This window comes from Eleutherodactylus coqui, chromosome 4 (assembly GCF_035609145.1).
Source record: "Eleutherodactylus coqui strain aEleCoq1 chromosome 4, aEleCoq1.hap1, whole genome shotgun sequence".
NCBI lineage: Eukaryota > Metazoa > Chordata > Amphibia > Anura > Eleutherodactylidae > Eleutherodactylus > Eleutherodactylus coqui.
The window spans coordinates 278346325-278371242 of NC_089840.1; the positions used below are offsets into that span (position 1 = coordinate 278346325).

Consider the following 24918-nt stretch of genomic DNA (forward strand, 5'->3'; position numbering starts at 1 on the left):
TGGGCCTCTTGCATCTTCTGCAGGTGTTCTCTGACAATAGGTAATATAGTAGCAATACAGTTTTGCATTTGTGCCACATGCTCAATAATGCTCTTTTAGAGAGTCAACGCTGTTTCCCATGTCTCTTTGGCTATGTCCAGCAGCTTCCTTGGGTGACAGTTATAGACCAACTCAAAGTGAGAGAACACTGTAGACACCTGTGGTACTTCTCTAATGGAGAACATCAGGTACGGTAACAGATGGTCCCAGTCACTACCATCTTTGGCTACTACCTCTTTAACATTTGCTTTAGATTCTTGTTAAATCTCTCCACTAATCCATTTGCCTGAAGGTGGTACACAAAGGTGCCCATGACACAGTTCTTTCATTATCTTCTACATAAACAGTGTCCCCTGGTCAGTAAGGATTCCTTTTGGAATCCCTGTCCTGAAAAACATAAGGGACAACTCCCGTGCAATACTCTTGGTGGTAGTATTTTTTAAAGGAACAGCTTCAGGACATCATGTTACATAATCTAGCACCACCAGGAAACACTGATGTACTCTTGCCGATTTGACTATGGAACCCACTAGATCTATCCCAATTCTTTCAAATGGTACCTCGATAATGGGGATGGGAGCTAACGGGCTGCAGGGCGGTCATCTGACATGTTGAGCAAGATTTCAAAAGACAATATGCACTCAAAGGAGATCACCATTAAGCCTGCAGATAAAGGTGGTGCTATAGTTCTCATGAACACATCAGACTACAGGAAAGAAGCAGACCGACAGCTGACAGACACCAGATAATACAACAAAATGGATCAAGACCTGACTCAAAAATATGAGGGAATTGAGAAGGGTCATCAGAAGCCTGCCTGTGGGCTCCACAATACTGGAGAACCCCAGGGTTGAAACATTCTACATGCTCCCAAAACTACACAAAGCTGGCAACCCAGGAAAGCCAATTATCTCAGGTGTGTGAACCCTCACTGAAGGAATCTCAGGATGGGTAGAAGGTGTCCTTAAACCATTGGTGAGAAACACAACCAGCTACTTGCAGGACACCACAGACCTACTGAACAAACTGTCAACTGTAGGTCCCCTCCCCAATGGTGCAATCCTGGCCACCATGGATGTAGAATCCTTATATTCCAACATCCCAAACAAAGTCGGACTGACCGCCTGCCAGGCACACCTTGAGGCCCATGGGGTTGCCTCTGAATCCGTGTTACAACTCACGAGATTCATCCTCATGCACATTTTCGGCAAAGAGATATTCCTGCAACTCACTGGAACCGCAATGGGCAGTAAAATGGCACCACAATATGCCAACCTTTTCATGGCAAAGCTGGAGAGTGACTTTCTGGCTCCTGCTCCAGCAAGTCATTGGCCAACTTTCGCTACATTGGTGACATCATAATCATCTGGACCAACACCGAACAAGAACTAATAAAATTCCATGAGAGATTCAATGCATTCCACCCCACCATAAACCTGACATTAAGCTGCTCGTATACCGAAATTAACTTTGGACGCCACCATAAAAATTGCAAACAACTCAATACAGATATCCCTATACCGAAAACCAATTAATCAGCCCACATACCTCAGATGGGGCAGTTTCCACCCTAAACACATCAAAAGGTTGATCGTTTACATTGAGGCCATCAAATACAACCAGATCTGCTCCAACCCAACAGACAAAGAGGAACATTTACACTATCTTAAAAGGACATTTTTAAATCAGGGCTACCATCCCACCTCAATTGATGACCAACTCACCAGAGCCAACAGGATACCCAGAAATCAACTATTACAATACACAGAGAAGGAAGAAAACGGTCGTGTACCTCTAGTATTGACCTCCAATTGACAGCTAGAGGTACTGAGGAAAACCGCAAAGAAACTCCATCATACCTTACATAAGGATGACATCTGAAAACCATATTCCCGGACCCTACCCTTCTGTGTTACAGGCAACAACCCAAATTTGAGGAATTTCATAATCGGGAGTGGATTGCCCTCTGACAAACAAAAAGGAACTTAGCCCTGCAATCTAAGAAGCTGCAAGACCTGCTCACATGTACTGACCAAGGACAAATACAAATCTCCAACACATAACGGGACTATAAGATTCCGGGGACATTTACATGTTGCACGTCTGATGTTGTATACCTGATCCTGTGCAGTAAATGTCCTGTTGAGGCCCTTTAAGTGGGAGAAACAGGACAAAAACTTAAAGGGAGGATGAGGTCTCATCGCCACACAATTAAACAGAAAAAGACAGAATTCCCTGTGGCAGAGCACTTTTCTAGTCATGGACACAACATGGAAGACATGAAAGTTGTTATATTGAAAAGCAATTTCAAATCACAATGGCACAAAATAATTTGGGAAAATAAATTTGTAACAATTTTTGACACTTTCAACACAGGGTTAAATTCTTCAGGAGGATTCATGTGTGACTGGGAAGTGTGAGATCTATAACACAGATAACACTGCTGACCTCCTAACACTAATTCAGGGACCATAAAACCTTCATGTCTATGTTTGTATTTCTGTTGTAGTATTTTTTTAAGTGCAAATTAATCACATCCATGTCTCTGCCTTGTCATAAGTATGTGTGTATAAATATGCATGCCTCTTCCGATCCATTTGATTATGCCTTGAAAAAGGATCCTGAGAGGTCCGAAAGCTCGCATTAACATCATGCATTTTTGTTATCCATTAAAAGGGTATCATATCTACAAGATTACTTGGTTTCTCTTCCTGGGAACAATTTTCCTTTGGCATTCACTCATTTGTGACTGCCAAAATGCCTTTTTACAGTGGTCACTAATGAGCTTTATTCAAATCTATGCACATTTTTGTGGCAATGCATTAGAATCAAGGACCATTGCCTTTCCTTCAGAATACTGTAAAGAGAACTGCCAGATGGCGCCATCCACCTCTAAACCAGTGCATGACCTTGAGGATGGTCAACAGGACTTAGAGAAATTACAAGTTCACTTACAGATGTTCAGAGATGTCTGCAGCAAGTGCAGCGTTCCGTAGGGTGACCACAAACACAGGGCATACGTTGAGGAGCCAGGCGGGTAAGATACTGGCTTGTTACAGTGGCACTTACCATGCTACCTCCCAGAGCGACGCACGTAGCCTTGGCCAGGACAATGCTGGGCCTCTTCCAGACACCTCTCGGAGAAGGATGTCTAATAAACTGGTGTATAGGGTTAGGGGTTGTCACGGATGACGCCACTTTTCCTTTACCCACCGTAAAGACCCTCGGTGGTAAATAAATGAGCTACAGACAGAATTGACGTACCTCAGGTCCCTTGGAACGGTCAGGGCCTAGAAGAACTTTACTTGAATACACTTTGGAAAATACAAGGCACAATTGACAGTATTGGAAGTGCAGGCATGAAGCAGACTGGAGTAGTAGTACCTCTGCACGGTGATCCCAGACGTCAGGATGGCTGTGTGAGACAAATTAACAAAAGTACCTCTACGTCGTGATCCAATAGCTCCAGACGGCCGCGTAGGAAAGCAGGATAGCAAGTAGCTCTGCACTAGGCCTTGGGAAAAAGTGCACTTACTGATTGCTCACACCCTCTCTCTCTCTCTGCTTGGGACTCACTGTTCTCTCATCACTGGTACGTGCACTCCAGGGAACCTCTCCTCCTCTTCCATCTTCACCAGATGAGGGTTGAAGGTACCCCCATGTGGCTGGCACTCTGAAGAATGCACTTCTTCCTGCTCTCACACACTCGCATTTATAGTCTCACTTATACCACATGACAGGACATAAATTGATACATTCACAGGCAATCCCCAGGCTTTTGCAGACACTTAACCCATCTCACACTAAAGCGGTGCAACACATGACAGAGGGGTACAGTTCACGTCAACATTCTGGAAACACTTCTTTATGGCCCTTGCAAATACCCTGAATCTTTCCTCTGCTTTTCATCCTCAGTCTAACGACCAGACCGAAAGGACAAACCAGACTCTGGAGCAGTATCTCTGCTGCTTCATTTCCCATCTGCAGGATGACTGGGTGGATTATTTATCGACAGCCCAGAGCCCATTCTATGCCAACACGCAGTCGGTTTTCCTTCCTATCAACCCCCCTTGTCCCGACTGTCAGTCACAGACTGACTGCATTAGCAGAAACCCAGAAGGAATTAAAAGAAGGCTTGCGTGAATCCCAGAATGCCTAAAATACACAAGACCGCAAAGCAGCTCCTACCTTTTGGGTTGGCGAAAAGATGTGGTTGTCCGCTAAAAACTTGAAGGCTCAAACTTTGGCAAAAATTCATTGGGCCTTTCCCAGTCTCTGCAAGATTTAGCCAGGTGTCATTTCAGTTAAAGCTCCCAGGCATCCTAAGGATTCACCCTGTTTTCCATATCTCCCTGCTAAAGCTTTTCCAGGAAAATACCTTTGCAGGAAGGCATCAACCACCTCTCCCTCCTGTGAAAGTTCAGAGCTAGGACAAGTTCGTGATGGAGAAGATTTTGGCTTCTAGACTACAGAGAGGTAAAATATAGTACGTCGTGAAGTGTCAGTGTTATAGTCCAGAGCAGAACTCTTGGGAGCCAGCAAAAAATGTGCATGCTCCGAGGCTCACAAAGGCATTTCACAAGAGATACCTAGGGAAACCAGCACCTGGGATGTCTAGTGGCCATTTTGAGGAGGGAAGCTACTACTGTCAGGGCTCAAACCCACAACCTCCTGTTCTCTGGTCGGTGGCTCTCCCTATTCAGCCATCCATCCCCATTCTGGCTCCATCCTGCCTCTGATTAGGCTTGCTATATAAACCTGGCCTTGATCCCTCTTTCCTCGGGTGATTATTCTGCTCCACAACATTGACTGATCAGCTCCCCTTCTGCCAGTTCCTCTGCTACTGTGACAAAACCTCCCGATGTCAACTTCTAGCTTTCCATCTGACTACATTACCTGCCTCATCCCTTTGTGCTGCAAACTGAGACTTCCTGTTGCTGACTCCTGGCTATTTCACAACTACCCTTCAGACCTAAGGCTGCTACACTTTAGGCTCCTATCCAGCACTGGTAAGATGCTTCCACCTGGCATGGGTCCCACATTGGGTATACAAGCTTAACTGTAGGATGGTAGCCCGAGATCCTGCTATAACTGCTAGGAATGGCAATAGCTTATATTCCGACCATTTAATTCCTTTAATGCTGCAGTCAGTGTGGTTTAGTAGATAGTATACTACACTCCTATACTGAAATATTGTAGTGTATTATATAAATGATCCTTGTCAGGTCTTCTAGTGGGACCTTAAAACAGAGGAATAAAATTAAAAAAAAAAAAGTTCCCTTATGTAAAAGAAAAATGTAAATTAAAAAGCAGGCCACAAAATTAGTATCACTACATTCATAATGTAGAATAGTAGAAAAAAGTAGGTGTAGCAACCCCAGTAGATTATGGAAGTATGAAGTAGGAAATAGCTTCCTCTTTTTAGAGGTGAGCCAGGGATTCATTTTTCTGGTTTTAAAGCCAGGGGGGAGGGGATTTTCCATGAATAGGAGGTGTAGCTCACCCCAAATCCCGTTGTATCCAACTGGGTAAACGTTTAACCCCTTCATGACATGGCCTATTTTGGGCTTAAGGACGCAACAATTTTTGGCGGATTTTCTTCTCCGTTTATCAAAAGCCATAACATTTTTATTTTTCCGTCGACGCGGCCGTATGAGGGCTTGTTTTTTGCGTGGCGAACTGTAGTTTTTATCGGTGCCACTTTTGGGTACGTAGACTATATTGCAAAACTTTTTTTTTTTTTTAATGATGGCAGGGAGAGAAAACGCATCAATTCTGCCATAGATTTTTTTATTTCTTTTTTACAGCGTTAATCATGCAGCATAAATGAGACATTCCATTTTTTCTGCGGGTCGGTACGGTTACAACGATACCAAAATTCTTACTTTTTTTTAGGTTTTCCCACTTTTTTGCAATAAAATCCCTTTTTTTGGAAATCTTTTTTCTATTCTAAATCGCTGCATTCAAAGTCCTGTAACTTTTTTATTTTTTGATGTACGGCGCTCTGTGAGGGCTTATTTTTTGTGAGACGAGCTGTAGTTTTTACTGGTACCATTTTGGGGTACATACGGCTTTTTTGATCACTTTTATTACGTATTTTGCCTCAGTTTTTTAGCGTTTTTTTTGGCGTTTTTTTCCGTGCACAGTCAAAAGCATGTGCAACTTATTGTACGCATCGTTACGGATGTGACAATACCAAATATGTAGGGTTTTATTTTTTTTTTACCTTTTTTTATGCTAATCTGAGAAAAAGCATAAAAAAATGGTTTTTTTTACTCTTTTTTTACATTTTTTTAATTCATTTTTTTAATCTTTGCTTTTTTTACACTGTTTGTGTCCCTCTGAGGGACTTTCACCACTGCCCTGATGATCGCTGTCATAAGGCATGGCAGAGCTACTGCTCTGCCATGCCTTAACGCTTATACAGCGATCTCAGGCATAGGCAATACAGGACGCCGGTGTCTGGCGTCCTGTTGCCATGGTGACAGGCCGGGCTCTCGCGATGACATCGCGAGTTCCGGCCGGAGACACAGAGGGAGTCCGCTTCCTCTGTGAACTCTTTCCCTGCCGTGATGTACTTAGGGGTTAACATCTCCGATGCCCCCCCCCCCCCCCCGCTGTTGCAGCGGGATGCCGGCTGTGACTGACAGCCGGCTCCCGCTGCGGGATAGCGCGGGATCTTATGTGATCCCGCGCTATCTCCAGGACGTAAGTTTACGTCCTGTTGCGGGAAGTACCAGGCTGCCAGGACGTAAACTTACGCCCTGCAGCGGGAAGGGGTTAAACTAAAAAAAAGAAAATAAGAACATTTTTGGGGTATGTGTTGAAACCTCCAAGTATAATGTAATGAGATGAGTTAGTTATTGCCAAACTTCTCTATTTATTGAAACCAGCATGAATATGTGTTTTGAGATTAATGAACCTCTTCCTCAGTACAAATCTCATTTAATTATATTACTCCTGGAGGTTGCACCACATACCCAAATAATTTTTTAAAATGTTCTATATTTACTGCATTCATAATGATCGAAGTAGAAACTTTAACCCTGGTATACTACCCCAGGTGAAAATTCACACTTTCCAATTTTCACACTGGTGCCTTCAGATCACTTTCATTTCTTTCATATCTTTTATTGCAATTGCACTGTATTGAACACTTATATGTATGCCAATATACTTGGCAATTGTTCTACAACTATTTTTGATAAAAGGTGCAGTATTACAGGATTAACAAGCATAGTGAACACCATGAAATTTACATTCCTTATCCCTTATCACCCCCCCCCCCTCCGCAGAATTAGGCCCCATTCACACACGATTGTCATTTGAACAAACTAACTAATGACTTTTTTGCATACAAAGGTTGAGCATTTAAACGTAAAGATAATTGTTTGAAATCGTCTCCATTTCCTTCATTAAGTAAAATAAACTCCATATATGTTGTTTCCTCAGGCGGGCATGTGATTATGCAATGAATCTATGGCCAGCAGGTTTTTAATTAGTATCATGAAAAGTCAATGTCTTCTGCAGTATGAGCAAACAAGTAGTCATTGTGTTTGGGATGGCAAACAATCACCCCTCCCTTCGAGTTGTTTAGTCTTTCAAAAAACTGAAAGAATGTCATTTAAACCAGACAAAAAGTGAACAAAATAATTACTCATTTTATGCAGGCTGAAACACAGCGATAAACAACAAATGAACGAATAGTGCAGGATGGCTTCGTATTACACATAACTATTATTGCGCAAATTTGTTTGAACAAATTTTGAGCGATAGTCGTTGTGTGTGAATGGGCATTTAAGAGGACTTAAGACATCTGATGAATACCAAAATGGTACCAATAAAAACTACAACTTGCCCCACAAAAAAAATCCCCACACAGCCTCGTAGAAAAGTTATAGGTCTTCTAGTTATATGTTGAAAAAAGCGATTATTATTTTTAAAAGGTTTATGTTTATGAGCGGTAAGACAAACTATATAAATTAGATATAACTGGAATCGTACCAAATCACAAAATAAATGTGAACATATTTTTACAGCAACATGAATACAACCTAAAAATGGCACAATTTTTTTTAATTTATTCCAACTTAAAATACTTTTAGCTTTTTCGACCCGTTATATGTCAAATTAACCGGGGCTATCCAGCTATAAGCTATTGATTTAAAGTGCAACATAAAAGAATTCCGGTGTGCGCAGTCCATTTTTGTATTGTGGTAATTTGATATTGTAGGCCAAGTAGCCATTAATTTCAATAAGAACATGGACTCCAGTACCAAACCAAGCCACTACAATGGGAACAGGGCTGTCTATGTCCTACAGAAATCAGCTTTAGGCTGCATTCCCATGAACGTATATCGGCTCGGTTTTCACGCCGAGCCGATACACATCGTGCTCATGTGCAGGGGGGGGGGAGGATGGAAGAGCTAGGAGCAGGAACTGAGCTTTCGCCCCCTCTCTGCCTCCTCTCCACCCCTCTGCACTATTTGCAATGGGGAAAGCCGGGACAGGGGCGGAGCTAATTCTCGGAACTTAGCCCATTTCCTCATGTTTAACAAAATTTGATTTCCTATTAAAATCTTTCCTGCATTGAGAATAAGAAAATGTTTTCTTCCTTGTGTGAATTCTCTAATGATTAACAAGACCTGATTTATCTATGAAAAGTTTTCCACATTCTTAACATGAAAAAGTCTTCTTCCCAGTATGAATTCTCTGATGTCTAAGACCTTTTTCATAAATAAAATATTTTCCACATTCTGAACATGAAAATGGCTCCTCACCTGTGTGAATTTTCTCATGTGTACGAAGACTTAATTTTCGCTTAAAACATTTCCCACATTCTGAACATGAAAATGGCTTCTTACTAGAGATGAGCGAACGTACTCGTCCGAGCTTGATACTCGTTCGAGTATTAGCGTGTTCGAGATGCTCGTTACTAGAGGCGAGCACCACGCGATGTTCGAGTTACTTTCACTTTCATCTCTGAGTAGTTAGCGCGCTTTTCTGGCCAATAGAAAGACAAGGAAGGCATTACAACTTCCCCCTGCGACGTTCAGGCCCTATACCACCCCCCTGCAGTGAGTGGCTGGCGAGATCAGGTGTCACCCGAGTATATAAATCGGCCCCTCCCGCGGCTCGCCACAGATGCATTCTGCCATAGATCAGGGAAAGTGCTGCTGGTGCCGGAGCTGCTATAGGGAGAGCGTTAAGAGTTATTTTAGGCTTCAAGAACCCCAACGGTCCTTCGGAGGGCCACATCTGACCATGTGCAGTACTGTTGAGGCTGCTTTTAGCAGTGTTGCACAATTTTTTTTTTTTAGTATATCGGCCGCGCAGAGCATTGCGTCCACAGTCTGCAGTCATTGTACAGAGTATAGGGCCAGTACTGATGAGGCAGGGAAAGAGATATTCAGGCTATATAGGCAGTGGGCTTTTTCCAAAAAATTGATCGCTGTCATCCCACCAGAGGGAAACAGTATACATAATATTATACGCTGCCTACAGTATCTATCTGCTGGGGGTAGTAGTCGTAATTAATACGCAGCTAAGCGTTACAGCAGGCTTGTGCAAAATTGTTTCCTGGATCTGCTGTCTCTGTTACATGATCGCCGTCACCCCGCCAGAGGGAAAGAGTATACATAATATTATACGCTTCCTACAGTATCTATCTGCTGGGGGTAGTAGTCCTAATTAATACGCAGCTAAGCGTTACAGCAGGCTTGCGCAAAATTGTTTCCTGGATCTGCTGTCTCTGTTACATCAGCGCTGTCATCCCGCCAGAGGGAAACAGTATACATAATATTATACGCTGCCTACAGTATCTGTCTGCTGTATCAGCTCAGCATTTTAAAAAAATAGAAGCAAAATACCTAAGGCTTACTACTGGACTTTGGCCACTTGACTGCTTCTGCGCTGTGAATTCCACTAGCTCAGTCATACGCACCTACATCTCACTACAGGCGTGCGCAAAATTGTTTCCTGGCTCTGCTGTGCGTTCCGTAAGGGAAGTCAGCCTCCAACCACAAGCCAATAAGCGGCACATTTAATTACAGCGTTCTGTTTCTGCACTACTGGTAATATAGCATGCTGAGGGGTAGGGGTAGGCCTAGAGGACGCGGGCGAGGACGCGGAGGCCCAAGTCAGGGTGTGGGCACAGGACGAGCTCCTGATCCAGGTGTATCGCAACCGACTGCTGCGGGATTAGGAGAGAGGCACGTTTCTGGCGTCCCCACATTCATCTCACAATTAATGGGTCCACGCGGTAGACCTTTTTTAGAAAATGAGCAGTGTGAGCAGGTCCTGTCGTGGATGGCAAAAAGTGCATCCAGCAATCTATCGACCACCCAGAATTCTGCGTCGTCCACTGCGGCAACTCTGAATCCTCTGGCTGCTGCTCCTCCTTCCTCCCAGCCTCCTCACTCCATTACAATGACACATTCTGAGGAGCAGGCAGACTCCCAGGAACTGTTCCCGGGCCCCTGCCCAGAATGGCCAGCAATGGTTCCTCTCCCACCGGAGGAGTTTGTCGTGACCGATGCCCAACCTTTGGAAAGTTCCCGGGGTCCGGGGGATGAGGCTGGGGGCTTCCGGCTACTGTCTCAAGAGCTTTCAGTGGGTGAGGAGGACGATGATGATGAGACACAGTTGTCTATCACTCAGGTAGTAGTAATTGGAGTAAGTCCGAGGGAGGAGCGCACAGAGCATTCGGAGGAAGAGCAGCAGGACGATGAGGTGACTGACCCCACCTGGTTTGCTACGCCTACTGAGGACAGGTCTTCAGAGGGGGAGGCAAGTGCAGCAGCAGGGCAGGTTGGAAGAGGCAGTGCGGTGGCCAGGGGTAGAGGCAGGGCCAGACCGAATAATCCACCAACTGTTTCCCAAAGCGCCCCCTCGCGCCATGCCACCCTGCAGAGGCCGAGGTGCTCAAAGGTCTGGCAGTTTTTCACTGAGAGTGCAGACGACCGATGAACAGTGGTGTGCAACCTTTGTCGTGCCAAGATCAGCCAGGGAGCCACCACCACCAGCCTCACCACCACCAGCATGTGCAGACATATGATAGCCAAGCACCCCACAAGGTGGGATGAAGGCCGTTCACCGCCTCCGGTTTGCACCTCTGCCTCTCCCCCTGTGCCCCAACCTGCCACTGAGATCCAACCCCCCTCTCAGGACACAGGCACTACCGTCTCCTGGCCTGCACCCACACCCTCACCTCCGCTGTGCTCGGCCCCATCCACCAATGTCTCTCAGCACACCGTCCAGCCATCACTAGCGCAAGTGTTGGAGCGCAAGCACGCCGCCACGCACCCGCACGCTCAAGCGTTAAACGTGCACATTGCCAAATTGATCAGCCTGGAGATGCTGCCGTATAGGGTTGTGGAAACGGAGGCTTTCAAAGGTATGATGGCGGCGGCCCCGCGCTACTCAGTTCCCAGTCGCCACTACTTTTCCCGATGTGCCGTCCCAGCCCTGCACGACCACGTCTCCCGCAACATTGTACGCGCCCTCACCAACGCGGTTACTGGCAAGGTCCACTTAACAACGGACACGTGGACAAGCACAGGCGGGCAGGGCCACTATATCTCCCTGATGGCACATTGGGTGAATTTAGTGGAGGCTGGGACAGAGTCAGAGCCTGGGACCGCTCACGTCCTACCCACCCCCAGAATTGCGGGCCCCAGCTCGGTGGTGGTATCTGCGGCGGTGTATGCTTCCTCCACTAAACCACCCTCCTCCTCCTCCTACGCAACCTCTGTCTCGCAATCAAGATGTATCAGCAGCAGCACGTCGCCAGCAGTCGGTGTCGCGCGGCGTGGCAGCACAGCGGTGGGCAAGCGTCAGCAGGCCGTGCTGAAACTACTCAGCTTAGGAGAGAAGAGGCACACGGCCCACGAACTGCTGCAGGGTCTGACAGAGCAGACCGACCGCTGGCTTGCGCCGCTGAGCCTCCAACCGGGCATGGTCGTGTGCGACAACGGCCGTAACTTGGTGGCGGCTCTGCAGCTCGGCAGCCTCACGCACGTGCCATGCCTGGCCCACGTCTTTGATTTGGTGGTTCAGCGCTTTCTGAAAAGCTACCCACGCTTGTCAGACCTGCTCGGAAAGGTGCGCCGGCTCTGCGCACATTTCCACAAGTCCCACACGGACGCTGCCACCCTGTGCACCCTGCAACATCGGTTTCATCTGCCAGTGCACCAACTGCTGTGCGACGTGCCCACACGGTGGAACTCTACGCTCCACATGTTGGCCAGGTTCTATGAGCAGCGTAGAGGTATAGTGGAATACCAACTCCAACATGGGCGGCGCAGTGGGAGTCAGCCTCCTCAATTCTTTACAGAAGAGTGGGCCTGGTTGGCAGACATCTGCCAGGTCCTTGGAAACTTTGAGGAGTCTACCCAGATGGTGAGCGGCGATGCAGCAATCATTAGCGTCACTATTCCTCTGCTATGCCTCTTGAGAAGTTCCCTGCAAAGCATAAAGGCAGACGCTTTGCGCTCGGAAACAGAGGCGGGGGAAGACAGTATGTCGCTGGATAGTCAGAGCACCCTTATGTCTATATCTCAGCGCGTTGAGGAGGAGGAGGAGAAGCATGAGGAGGATGAGGAGGAGGGGGAAGAGACAGCTTGGCCCAATGCTGAGGGTACCCATGCTGCTTGCCTGTCATCCTTTCAGCGTGTATGGCCTGAGGAGGAGGAGGATCCTGAAAGTGATCTTCCTAGTGCGGACAGCCATGTGTTGCGTACAGGTACCCTGGCACACATGGCTGACTTCATGTTAGGATGCCTTTCTCGTGACCCTCGCGTTACACGCATTCTGGCCACTACGGATTACTGGGTGTACACACTGCTCGACCCACGATATAAGGAGAACCTTTCCACTCTCATACCCGAAGAGGAAAGGGGTTCGAGAGTGATGCTATACCACAGGACCCTGGCGGACAAACTGATGGTAAAATTCCTATCCGACAGCGCTAGTGGCTGAAGGCTCAGTTCCGAGGGCCAGGTAGCAGGAGAGGCGCGGAGATCAGGCAGCATTTACAGCACAGGCAGGGGAACACTCTCTAAGCCCTTTGACAGCTTTATGGCTTCCCAGCAAGACTGTCACCGCTCCCCAGTCAAGGCTGAGTCGGCGGGAGCACTGTAAAAGGATGGTGAGGGAGTACGTAGCCGATCGCACGGCCGTCCTCCGTGACGCCTCTGCCCCCTACAACTACTGGGTGTCGAAGCTGGACACGTGGCCTGAACTAGCGCTGTATGCCCTGGAGGTGCTTGCTTGTCCTGCGGCTAGCGTCTTGTCGGAGAGGGTGTTTAGTGCGGCTGGGGGAATCATCACAGATAAGCGTACCCGCCTGTCAACCGACAGTGCCGACAGGCTGACACTGATCAAGATGAACAAAGCCTGGATTTCCCCAGACTTCTCTTCTCCACCAGCGGACAGCAGCGATACCTAAACAATACGTAGGCTGCACCCGCGGATGGAAGCATTGTTCTCTATCACCATCAAAAACATGGACCTTTTAGCTTCATCAATCTGTGTATAATAGTCATCCTCCTCCTGCTCCTCCTCCTGAAACCTGACGTAATCACGCCGAATGGGCAATTTTTCTTAGGCCCACAAGGCTCAGTCATATAATTTTTGTAAACAATTTTTATACGTTTCAATGCTCATTAAAGCGTTGGACCTTGCACCTGAACCAATTTTTATTTTAACTGGGCTGCCTCCAGGCCTAGTTACAAATTAAGCCACATTAACCAAAGCGATTAATGGGTTTCACCTGCCCTCTTGGTTGGGCATGGGCAATTTTTCTGACGTACATTAGTACTGTTGGTACACCAATTTTTTGGGGCCCTCGCCTACAGTGTAATCCAATTAATTTTTTGCCCACCTGCATTAAAGCTGACGTTACATCAGCTGTGCTGGGCACTGCAATGGGATATATTTATGTACCGCCGGTGGCTTCCTGGCACCCACCCATGCTGTCGGTCCACACAGAGTTGTAACTGCATGTGTCCACTTCTAAAGAACCCCAGTCTGACTGGGGTATGCAGTGTGGGCCGAAGCCCACCTGCATTTAATCGGACGTTACCTCAGCTGTGATGGGCACTGCAATGGGATACATTTATGTACAGCCGGCGGGTTCTAGGGAGCCACCCATGCTGTGGGTGCACACGGAATTCCCATTGCGGAGTTGTACCTGCCTGTGACTATTTATAAAAAACCGCGGTCTGACTGGGGCATGCAGACACCTTGACAGAATGAATAGTGTGTGGCACATAGGTTCCCCATTGCTATGCCCACGTGTGCAGCTCCTGATGGCGGTGGCACAGGATTATATTTCTCATTGCTTCTGTACAGCATTGTGGGCTATCGCCCGGCCCCTTTTAAAGAGGGTCGCTGCCTAGCCGTGCTAACCCTCTGCAGTGTGTGCCTGCGGTTCCTCCTCATGGCAGACGCACTCATAAATAGACATGAGGGTGGTGTGGCATGAGGGCAGCTGAAGGCTGCGCAGGGACACTTTGGTGTGCGCTGTGGACACTGCGTCGTGCGGGGGGGGGGGGGGGAGGGGGGGGTTGGCAGCATGTAACCCAGGAGAAGTGGCAGCGGAGTGTCATGCAGGCAGTGATTGTGCTTTGTTGGAGGTAGTGTGGTGCTTAGCTAAGGTATGCATTGCTAATGAGGGCTTTTCAGAAGTAAAAGTTGTTGGGAGGGGGGGGGGCCCACTCTTGCCACTATTGTGGCTTAATAGTGGGACCTGGGAACTTGAGATGCAGCCCAACATGTAGCCCCTCGCCTGCCCTATCTGTTGCTGTGTCGTTCCCATCACTTTCTTGAATTGCCCAGATTTTCACAAATGGAAACCTTAGCGAGCATCGGCGATATACAAAAATGCTCGAGTCGCCCATTGACTTCAATGGGGTTCGTTACTCGAAACGAACCCTCGAGCATCGCGATAATTTCGTCCCAAGTAACGAGCACCTGAGCATTTTGGTGCTCACTCATCTCTACTTCTTACCTGTATGAATTTTAATATGTGCAACAAGATATTGTTTCTGGTCAAAACATTTCCCACACTCTGAACATGGATAGGTTTTCTCTCTTTTGTGAATGCTCTGATGTATAACAAGATCTTGTTTCCGGTTAAAATGTTTCCCACATTCAGAACATAAATATGGCTTCACTCCTGTGTGAATTCTCTGATGTCTAACAAGATGTGTTTTCCGGGTAAAACATTTTCCACATTCCGAGCACGAATGTGGTTTCTCCCCTGTGTGATTTCTTTCATGTTCAACAAGACATGATTTATAGTTAAAACCTTTCCCACATTCTGCACATGAAAATGGCTTCACCCCTGTGTGAGTTCTCAGATGCAGAACAAGCTGTTGCTTATTTTGAAAACATTTCCCACATTCTGAACATGGAAAAGGCTTTTCCCCTGTGTGAATTCTCTCATGTCTAACCAGGTCTGATTTAACTGAAAAACATTTCCCACATTCTAAACATGAAAATGGTTTCTCACCTGTGTGAATCCTCTGATGATTAAGAAGGTGTTCTTTAACTGAAAAACATTTAGCACATTCTAAACACATAAATGGCTTCTCCCCTGTATGAATTCTCTCATGTCTAACCAGGTTTCTTTTACCTGAAAAACATTTCCCACATTCTGAACATGAATATGTCTTCATCCCTGTGTGAACTCTTTGATGTTCAACATCCCTTATGTAAATTGTATTTTTCTTAACCAGCTGTGATGAATCAGCAAATGATGAATGATATGATGAATCTTTGTTGTGAATGGATGAGGGTATATCTGGGATAATGGCAGGCTTTTCAGATGCATCTTCTGCTTTACAATCTGTTGATATTAGAAGTCCCTCAGAGCTCCTGAAGCCGTCATCTGCCAAGATTAAAACAGTTTGGTTTTTTTTAAGAACATTAGAATTATGCTGATATCTTATTATGTTATATAAAGTGTCCATACAAATTGCAAGGCATGTAGCAAAATTACATTTTTTTAAATGTAATCATATTATGAAACTTTTTGCAAAAATAAGAATATCCCTCAGAGAGGGCAACAATAAGCATAGGGAAATAGGAAAAAAAAGGAATGAGAGACGATAAGAAAAACTAATTGGCATCAAATCAAAAGATCGAGGTAAGTGGTGAAAACCTATTTCTGTTTCTTAAGTCCATTTTCCAGGTATGTGTTTATTTCTCAGTAACGTGCAGAAAATGTATGGTGGAGAGCGAACAAAAATAATCGTCAATGTACCATTCAATAAAGATCCTCAAACCCCTCATTGATAAGTATATTCTGTCTATGCTAAACAGTAAGGAAAAAAAGAAAGAAAAAAAAGGAGGGGGGAGGGAGAAAAGACAGAACAGAGGACAAAGACTCATAGATCTTTTAAACCCCCAGTGTGCTGTGCTACAGCTCAATTTCCCACAATGTGGCGTGTCGGGCAAACCCCAAAACCCTGCAGTATCTACAATATCTGCCTAGATTTTTCTAGCAACTCTGCTTGTATTACATGGCCAAAATATGTGAACCTGAGCCCGGTCATCTTGCTCTCCAGTGACATATCAGGTCTTATACGATTCAGGACTTCCCTATTTGTTACTCTCGCCGTCCAGGACATATACAGCAGCTTTCACCAGCACCACAGCTCAAATCCATTAATCCTTCTTCTATCAGCTTTTTCACAGTCCAGTTTACACATCCATACATGGCTATGGGGAAAACGGCGGTTCGCACTATCCTGCATTTAGTTGCTATGCCGATAGCCCTACTTTTCCAGATTCCGTCCATGTTTAGCATAGCGCTTCGCTCCAATGCTATTCTACATTTTATCTCTGGCAGAGATTCTCCAGCTCTCCTCCAGTCACATTTATAGAATCCTTTCACCTGGGGGCCCTACCATAGGATACTATATCATATTATTTTATGAGCGCTGTCATAGGGTTTCCAAAGCGAACTTTTTACAAGTTAATTCGTCAGGTCTTTCCCTAACCCTCCCCATTTATCCAGACTTGTAACCAACTTATAGGGATGACTCCTACACAGCTGGGTTGTTCAGGTCTTTACTCTCATTCAAAAGCTGTGGAACAGAGTATTAAGTCATGTCTATTACCTGGTAATGGGAACGGCTGGTGGTCCTCCATCATGACGTCCTTGTACAGATCCTTGTGTCCTTCTAAATACTCCCACTCCTCCATGGAGAAATAGACAGTGACATCCTGACACCTTATAGGAACCTGACAACACAATGATACCGTCATCACCCAGACACGTTATACCGCCATAGCATTACTGTATAATGTCCCAGCATTCCCAGCAGTATCACCTCTCCAGTCAGCAGTTCAATCATCTTGTTGGCGAGTTCTAGGATCTTCTGCTCATTGATCTCCTCCAGTATCAGGGGGTGAGGTGGAGGCCCTGTGATTGGGCTCAGGGGTCTTTTCCATCCATCAGACACCCAGGCCTGACAGCCATCACTAGAAGTCTTCTTCACTACCGTGTAATCCTGTTCATTGGGAGATGCATCCATAAATATCACTGCAGGCATTTCTAGAATTGTCCTTACCTCTAGTTATGCAATTTGTTAATAAAGGAGTTGTCCAATTTTGCCAACAAAAGGAGCAATGTTGGAGGATTGAATCAAACAAGCCATGGGACCCTTTTACAATGAATGATAATCTTCACATTCTATCTGGATCACGGGAATCTGAATGATAATCGTAGAGTGTATTTGTCGGCAGCAAATGATCGACGAACAATAATTCAATCATATTTCAGTTACTGCAGGTCTCAGAATAAAACAACAATCGGCATGCGTGAACAAGTAGTCAGTCATCTGCCAACTATGGTCTGTTTACTGTCAACGGAGGCAGGTGGATCGGTACGATTTCCGGCCCGCCTGACTCCATTCACCAAGCAATCCTCGCTCCTGTGTAAAAGCATCAGAGTGACAGTTGTCCCATGTAAAAGAACCCTTACTCAGCTATTAGATCCAGCACTCCGGTTCTCTGAGATGTGTCTTATCTACATGATGACGCCACATAAACAAAAAGTGACAACAATCATTGGCCTCATCGGCACACTAACGACAATACTAAAGATCCAACACTGAGGCCCGTGATTGGCTGCAGTGGTCACATAATGTAAACATGACATCATTGTCGCAGTCAGGTAAACAGATCCCACCGGTGAGAAACAAAGTGTTGGAACTGGAACTCATAGGAGATTAAGGCTTGTTTAATGGATTTATTCTCTTGACCAAAATTGTCCTGTTTTTTTCTCAAACTATCATAGATAAGAATGATGGAACGTGACGTCATCCCCAGAATCTCTCACCTCTCCTGTAAGCTGGAAGAGGATCTCTAGGGTGAGGGTGAATATACTCTCCGCCATCTTGTCCCTCTTTCTATCCATCCTTGTCGGGTCAATCAGGAATATTATCTGATATAGAAGATATCAGCCGAGGATCCTGAATGGAGAGAAGATGAGACAATGTAACATCATACAAAACCCCCTGTAATAATACAATTACTGGAGATAATAAGGGGAAACCAGCGAGGAGGTGATCAAGTGTAGATGTTGTGTTCCCTGTTGTAGGGATAGGAACAGGAGGTGACTAGTTTGTCAAGGCAGTTCCTCCATGTCTGAGGTCAAAGCATGTTCCACCTGCAACAGGGATTCAAGTAAAAAGTTGTAAGCCTAGGGATCAGACAGCGACTTCCCAAGTCCTCTAACCTGGGATTACAAAGGTAGACAATAATTACGGATTATCTTGGAGCATTTTGAGCATAAAATGAATTTAAGGTACAAACACCAACTGTCTTTATACCACAATGATAGAGGACAATTTGGATTGTGTGCCTGACTTTTGTAGTTTGTTTGTAAAAAAATCCCCAAATCTGTTTGTTCTTTTTGAATAACCATGTAATTTACAGGGGGTGGACAAAAATATGGAAACACCATATGAAATGCATGGGATTTTATTCATTAGCACTGAGCCATCCTTATGATCCCTGCTTGGCTGAAAGCTTTCCAGACAAATTTGTGTTTACTTCACCTCTTGCCCTGCTCTGGGTGGTTTTGGGAGCCAACTGGTAACAGCAGCTAAGTGACTCAAACCCCTGACCAATGGAACCTTGTTGCTTGGGTAGATGTTCACTTCTGCTCTGGCAGCATATGTCTCATATTACCTCCATGTAAAATCGGTCTTTACATGTTTTATTAAAATATAATTTATAATTACATGTAATTTGAAGCATGCATTTCATATTGCGTTTCCATATTTTTTGTCCGCCACCTATAATAAATTTATATTATATATATTTCATCCCCTTACTACCACCAATGTTTGTAATAATCGGAAAACTCCTTTAAGAGATATACTTGTAAGGTGCGTGCATTTTTTGGCATCTAGATTGAAATACTACAAACACTTTTTAAATTATATTCTTAAAAGTGGATTTCCGAGATTTCAAGTGCTAAAAATGAATAAAAACCTGTCCCAGCAGCTCCTTCTCCAGCACTGCAGCTGCATGAAACCTGGAAGCAGTGGGTGGTCATGTGCCGTACGTGGTGCATGTGACCACTCAGCCAGTTATGGGCTTCAGCAGCCATAGAAGAATTACTGCTGAAGCCTGTGAATGGTCGCACCGTCACACGTACAATGTTTCTTCCGGGCTCCATGCGGCAGACTGGGAGCTGCCAGGATAGGTGAGTAGTCAATCTTTTTAATTAATTGTAAGCCCTTTTAACTTTTTTTTAATGTCCTAGAAACCCCCCTCAATGACACTGTAGGCGACACATCTTGGTAATAAGAAAGTACCGCAAAAGTAACAGTTTTCAGACACCTACAGGGTTGGTTTGTCCGGGTACTAACCAAGATTTTTCTGCCTCGTTATGCAAATCAGTCAAAAAAAACATTTGTAACAGGAAATTTGTATTTCCTTAATTGACAGCCATTTAATGATGTCATGAGTATTCTTCTTTTTTTTTTTCCGGACACTGTATACCCGGCGTATAAGACGACCGTCGACTGCAGAGCAGATTTTTCGTGGTTAAAAGGTCGTCTTATACGCTGGAAAATACGTTTGTTTTTTTTTCATTTTGCTGTACTGCTTTTAAAAAACAAAATATTTTTGAAAAAAGTAAAACTAGTTTCTGCCACCGTCTTCTGACAACCATAACGTTTTTACTTTTCTATCGACCTAGTTGTGCGAAGGCGCATTATTTGCGGGACGTCCTGAAGTTTCTATTAGTACCATTTTGGAGGACATAGGACTTTCTGAATGCTTTTTATTACAATTTTTGTAGTAGACGGCTGTACCAAGTGTTAGGTTGTACTGCTGGAACCTGTTGTCTTACAGGCTTCCATGAGCATGGCTCCACAGATAAGGGTTGATATAGCAGGCTGGGTGTGGTGTTTCTCCAGCAGCCAATCCCCTTGTCTGCAGCAGATAAATGCCAGTAATCTCTTGTATGAGAGGGCTGGTCATTCTGGTGTTAAGTGTTTTACTCTGTGGTAAGCGCACTCAGAGCTATGTGTGCATGTTTGCCAATAATGTCTCGCTCCTTTCCCTATAGACGGTCTGGACACTTGCTGTCCCTCCTCTACTTGTGGTTTCTGGGGTGTATGTAGCCTGCAGGTTTCTCCCTATCCCATTGTAGGTGCGGCCTCCGGACATTCTATGTTTTGTGTGTGTCAGTGGGGTAATTCCGGACACGTTCCCTAGGTCAGCATGGTGTCTGACTGTTCCCCTGGTGTGAGTACATCTGGATAGGCGATGGCTGTTGTTTGTTTGCACGTGAGCTCTGGGTGGGGTTCTGTTGGTATGTCGTATGCACTACTTGTTTGTATGTTTGGTGTGCACAGTGACTGGTGTAGGATGTCTGTGCATATGGCCAGACATGTGTCTGTTGGTACTGTCCTGTTCTAGGTGTGTGCATTACGTTTATTTTCTGTAGTTGTTGTCTTGTTAGTGTAAGGACCCACAAGACAACGGGGAGCCTTGTCGTGGCTTGTTGGCAAAAGTGACTTGGCCAATTCACGAACCAATACCCTGTTCTTTCATAACTATACCATCAGTTATGTATGCAGTGTGATTGTGTTGGTCATCAATCAGTTCCCTGTTTGTGATTTCTGTCACTTGTATGTTGGTCCCTAACCAACCTTGGGCCACGTTTATGTAGGCCCATTGCTTATTTGCCCACATGAACGTTACACCAAGGAAGCGCTATTCTGGCATTTGCTTTCTTTTTTTTACGTTGACTGTGTGGGTTAAATATTGCGTAACTTTGATAGATCAGACTTCTATGAATGCAGCCATAGCAAATTTTTTTAATTATAGCTATGGTAAAAGGTTTGTTTTTTTAAAAAACTTTTGTCGTGGCTGAGAGTGGGCATTATGTGATGTTAAGGCCTCCTGCACACTGGCAAGAGCGATATCGGGACGTGGTTGATGCCCCAATATCGCTCGCAAAATTCTTCCTGAAGCCCTGGATGCAAGGCGTTTCCGCAGGGAAACAGCCTCCCATCCCAGCAGGGATGAAGGAATCTCCTGCTGTGGCTGTCACAGCAACGGCAGGAGATAGTGATCCTCTCCCAATGATCCTCTCCCAACGGGCCGGCGTCAGCCCCATTGAAGTCAATTGGACAGGATAGCAATCCTCTGCCACTGCTGTGACATCAGTGGCAAGGGACTCCCCGCGACGAGGATTTCCAGGGGGGGAGGAGTGGAGGGTCTTGAAATATAACCCCTACTCCGAAAATAATCAATAACTGTACAGAAAAAAAAAAAGAATACATCACCTTAGTAGCACTGTCATCTCCGGCGCGTCTTCTTACAGGTTCTGGCACTCTTCTTCTCTTTCTCTTCTGGCCGGGGATTGAAAAATCCTCGCCTCCTGAAAGCGCTGCCTCTGATTGGTAACAGCACTCAGCCAATAAGAGGCAGCGCTTTCAGGAGGCAGGGATTTTCATTCCCTAGCCGCAAGAGAAGCAGAAGAAGAGTGCCGGGACCTGCGAGAAGATGCACGGAGATGACAGCGCTACTAAGGTGATGTATTCTTTTTTTTTTCTGTACAGTTATGGATTATTTTCAGTGTAGAGCTTATATTTCAAGACACCCCACCCTTCTTCCCCCGAAAATCCTCATCACAGGGAGTCCCACGCCACTGCTGTCACAGCAGTGGCAGAGGATCGCGATCCTCTCCCATTCATTTCAATGGGGCTGGCGCTGCTGCCGCCGGCCCCATTGGAAGCAATGGGCAAGATCGCAAAAAGAATGGACATGCTGCAATTTTGTTTTAATGCTGCATTAAAAGCGCTCCTGCAGTATGATGTAATACTATAGTTTTACATTATTATGCGACCTGACAGGTAATCTATAAAGTCCAGCAACAGTCATGGCTTGATAGGTAAACTGCATTCAGAAGGCCCCCGTCTGCAAGGGAAACCACACAGAACCCTGAGGAATTGATAGGGGCATTGAAGGGGTTAACAACTCCAATCAGCGGCGTTGCTGTTTGGAGCTGTTGTGGGCGGTGTAATCAGTAAGAAACAACCAGCAACTGCATTACATGGAGCAGGGTCCAAGCCCAATCCCCATGCATACAACCTCCATGATATAACTGTATGTCATGGAGCATTAAGGGGTAAACTGTACTCTAAAAACACCTCTTTTAAAGGATGCCTGCCATGCTCCCTAACCCAACTCTTCTCCATTAACCTCACTTTCACACTCCCCTTCAAATTCTGAGCCACTTCTTCCTGCTGTATTACCAATGCACCCTATTGCACTTCTGGCATGCTTATACTGGCATAGATGTACGGGGTTGAAATTGCAACTAGGCCCTTAAACAAGGGGGCCCAGAGGCCCCCCTCACCACATTGACCGCTGCCTATGCTGCACGGAGGAAGTAGCACAAAACCTAATGCATTAAGAAATGGAAGGACTATTGTAAAGTGTCAACATAAGGTCAAAGGGAGAACTACAAGGGGCATCATGTGTGACAGGGGGGCAGAGGAAGAATTACAAGGGGCATTATGTGTGACAGGATGGCAGAGGGAGCATTGATGGAGGCGTCTGTGATATCACACTTGGAGTCCTGCTAATCTGCTCCAAATGTGGCGCACTTTGCAAAAAGACATATCACATCTCTGCAGCTTGTGATTTTCATACACGTCAGAAATCATGTGTTATAATAGTGAAACTTGAAATTTGGCACGACCATTCTTCAGGTCCTAAATAGAACAAGTAAATATTCAATTCTATGTGTGAAAAAATGTTCACAAATCCACGTACATAAGATAGTTATTTTCTCAGAGGCGATAATGCCAAGGGAAATGATTTGTATACTGAGGAGAATCTACCTCACCTCTGTGTGTATATACTGAGGAGAATCTACCTCACCTCCGTGTGTATATACTGAGGAGAATCTACCTCACCTCCGTGTGTATATACTGAGGAGAATCTACCTCACCTCCGTGTGTATATACTGAGGAGAATTGACCTCACCTCCGTGTGTATATACTGAGGAGAATCGACCTCACCTCCGTGTGTATATACTGAGGAGAATCGACCTCACCTCCGTGTGTATATACTGAGGAGAATCTACCTCACCTCCGTGTGTATATACTGAGGAGAATCTACCTCACCTCTGTGTGTATATACTGAGGAGAATCTACCTCACCTCTGTGTGTATATACTGAGGAGAATCTACCTCACCTCTGTGTGTATATACTGAGGAGAATCTACCTCACCTCTGTGTGTATATACTGAGGAGAATCTACCTCACCTCTGTGTGTATATACTGAGGAGAGTCTATCTCACCTCTGTGTGTATATACTGAGGAGAATCTACCTCACCTCTGTGTGTATATACTGAGGAGAATCTACCTCACCTCTGTGTGTATATACTGAGGAGAATCTACCTCACCTCTCTGTGTATATACTGAGGAGAATCTACCTCACCTCTGTGTGTATATACTGAGGGGAATCTACCTCACCTGTCTGTGTATATACTAAGGAGAATCTACCTCACCTCTGTGTGTATATACTGAGGAGCATCTACCTCACCTCTGTGTGTATATACTGAGGAGAATCTACCTCACCTCTGTGTGTGTATATACTGAGGAGAATCTACCCCACCTCTATGTGTATATACTGAGGAGAATCTACCTCACCTCTCTGTGTATATACTAAGGAGAATCTATCTCACCTCTGTGTGTATATACTGAGGAGAATCTACCTCACCTCTATGTGTATATACTGAGGAGAATCTACCTCACCTCTATGTGTATATACTGAGGAGAATCTACCTCACCTCTGTGTGTATATACTGAGGAGAATCTACCTCAGGTGTTTGTGTATATACTGAGGAGAATCTACCTCACCTCTGAGTGTATATACTGAGGAGAATCTACCTCACCTCTGGGTGCATATACTGAGGAGAATCTACCTCACCTCTGTGTGTATATACTGAGGAGAATCTACCCCACCTCTATCTGTATATACTGAGGAGAATCTACCTCACCTCTATGTGTATATACTGAGGAGAATCTACCTCACCTCTGTGTGTATATACTGAGGAGAATCTACCTCACCTCTGTGTGTATATACTGAGGAGAATCTACCTCACCTCTGTGTGTATATACTGAGGAGAATCTACCTCACCTCTGTGTGTATATACTGAGGAGAATCTACCTCACCTCTGTGTGTATATACTGAGGAGAATCTACCTCACCTCTGTGTGTATACTGAGGAGAATCTACCTCACCTCTATGTGTATATACTGAGGAGAATCTACCTCACCTCTATATGTATATACTGAGGAGAATCTCCCTCACCTCTGTGTGTATATACTGAGAAC

At 45.3% G+C, this 24918-nt stretch overlaps 2 protein-coding genes across 2 annotated transcripts in view; both read right to left on the reverse strand.

The window, feature by feature from the left end:
- Positions 1 to 24918, reverse strand: part of LOC136626721 (zinc finger protein 850-like) — a 129111-nt gene that overhangs the window by 104027 nt on the left and 166 nt on the right. The gene's annotated exons all lie outside the window — the stretch shown is intronic.
- On the reverse strand, positions 15038 to 18543 carry LOC136624419 (zinc finger protein OZF-like). The gene is made up of 4 exons (XM_066598394.1): positions 18389 to 18543; positions 17379 to 17558; positions 17166 to 17289; positions 15038 to 15931 (listed from the first exon to the last, which is right to left on the reverse strand). Exons 1-4 carry the CDS (start codon positions 18464 to 18466, stop codon positions 15039 to 15041), a joined length of 1275 nt encoding a protein of 424 aa, XP_066454491.1. The 5' UTR covers positions 18467 to 18543; the 3' UTR covers position 15038.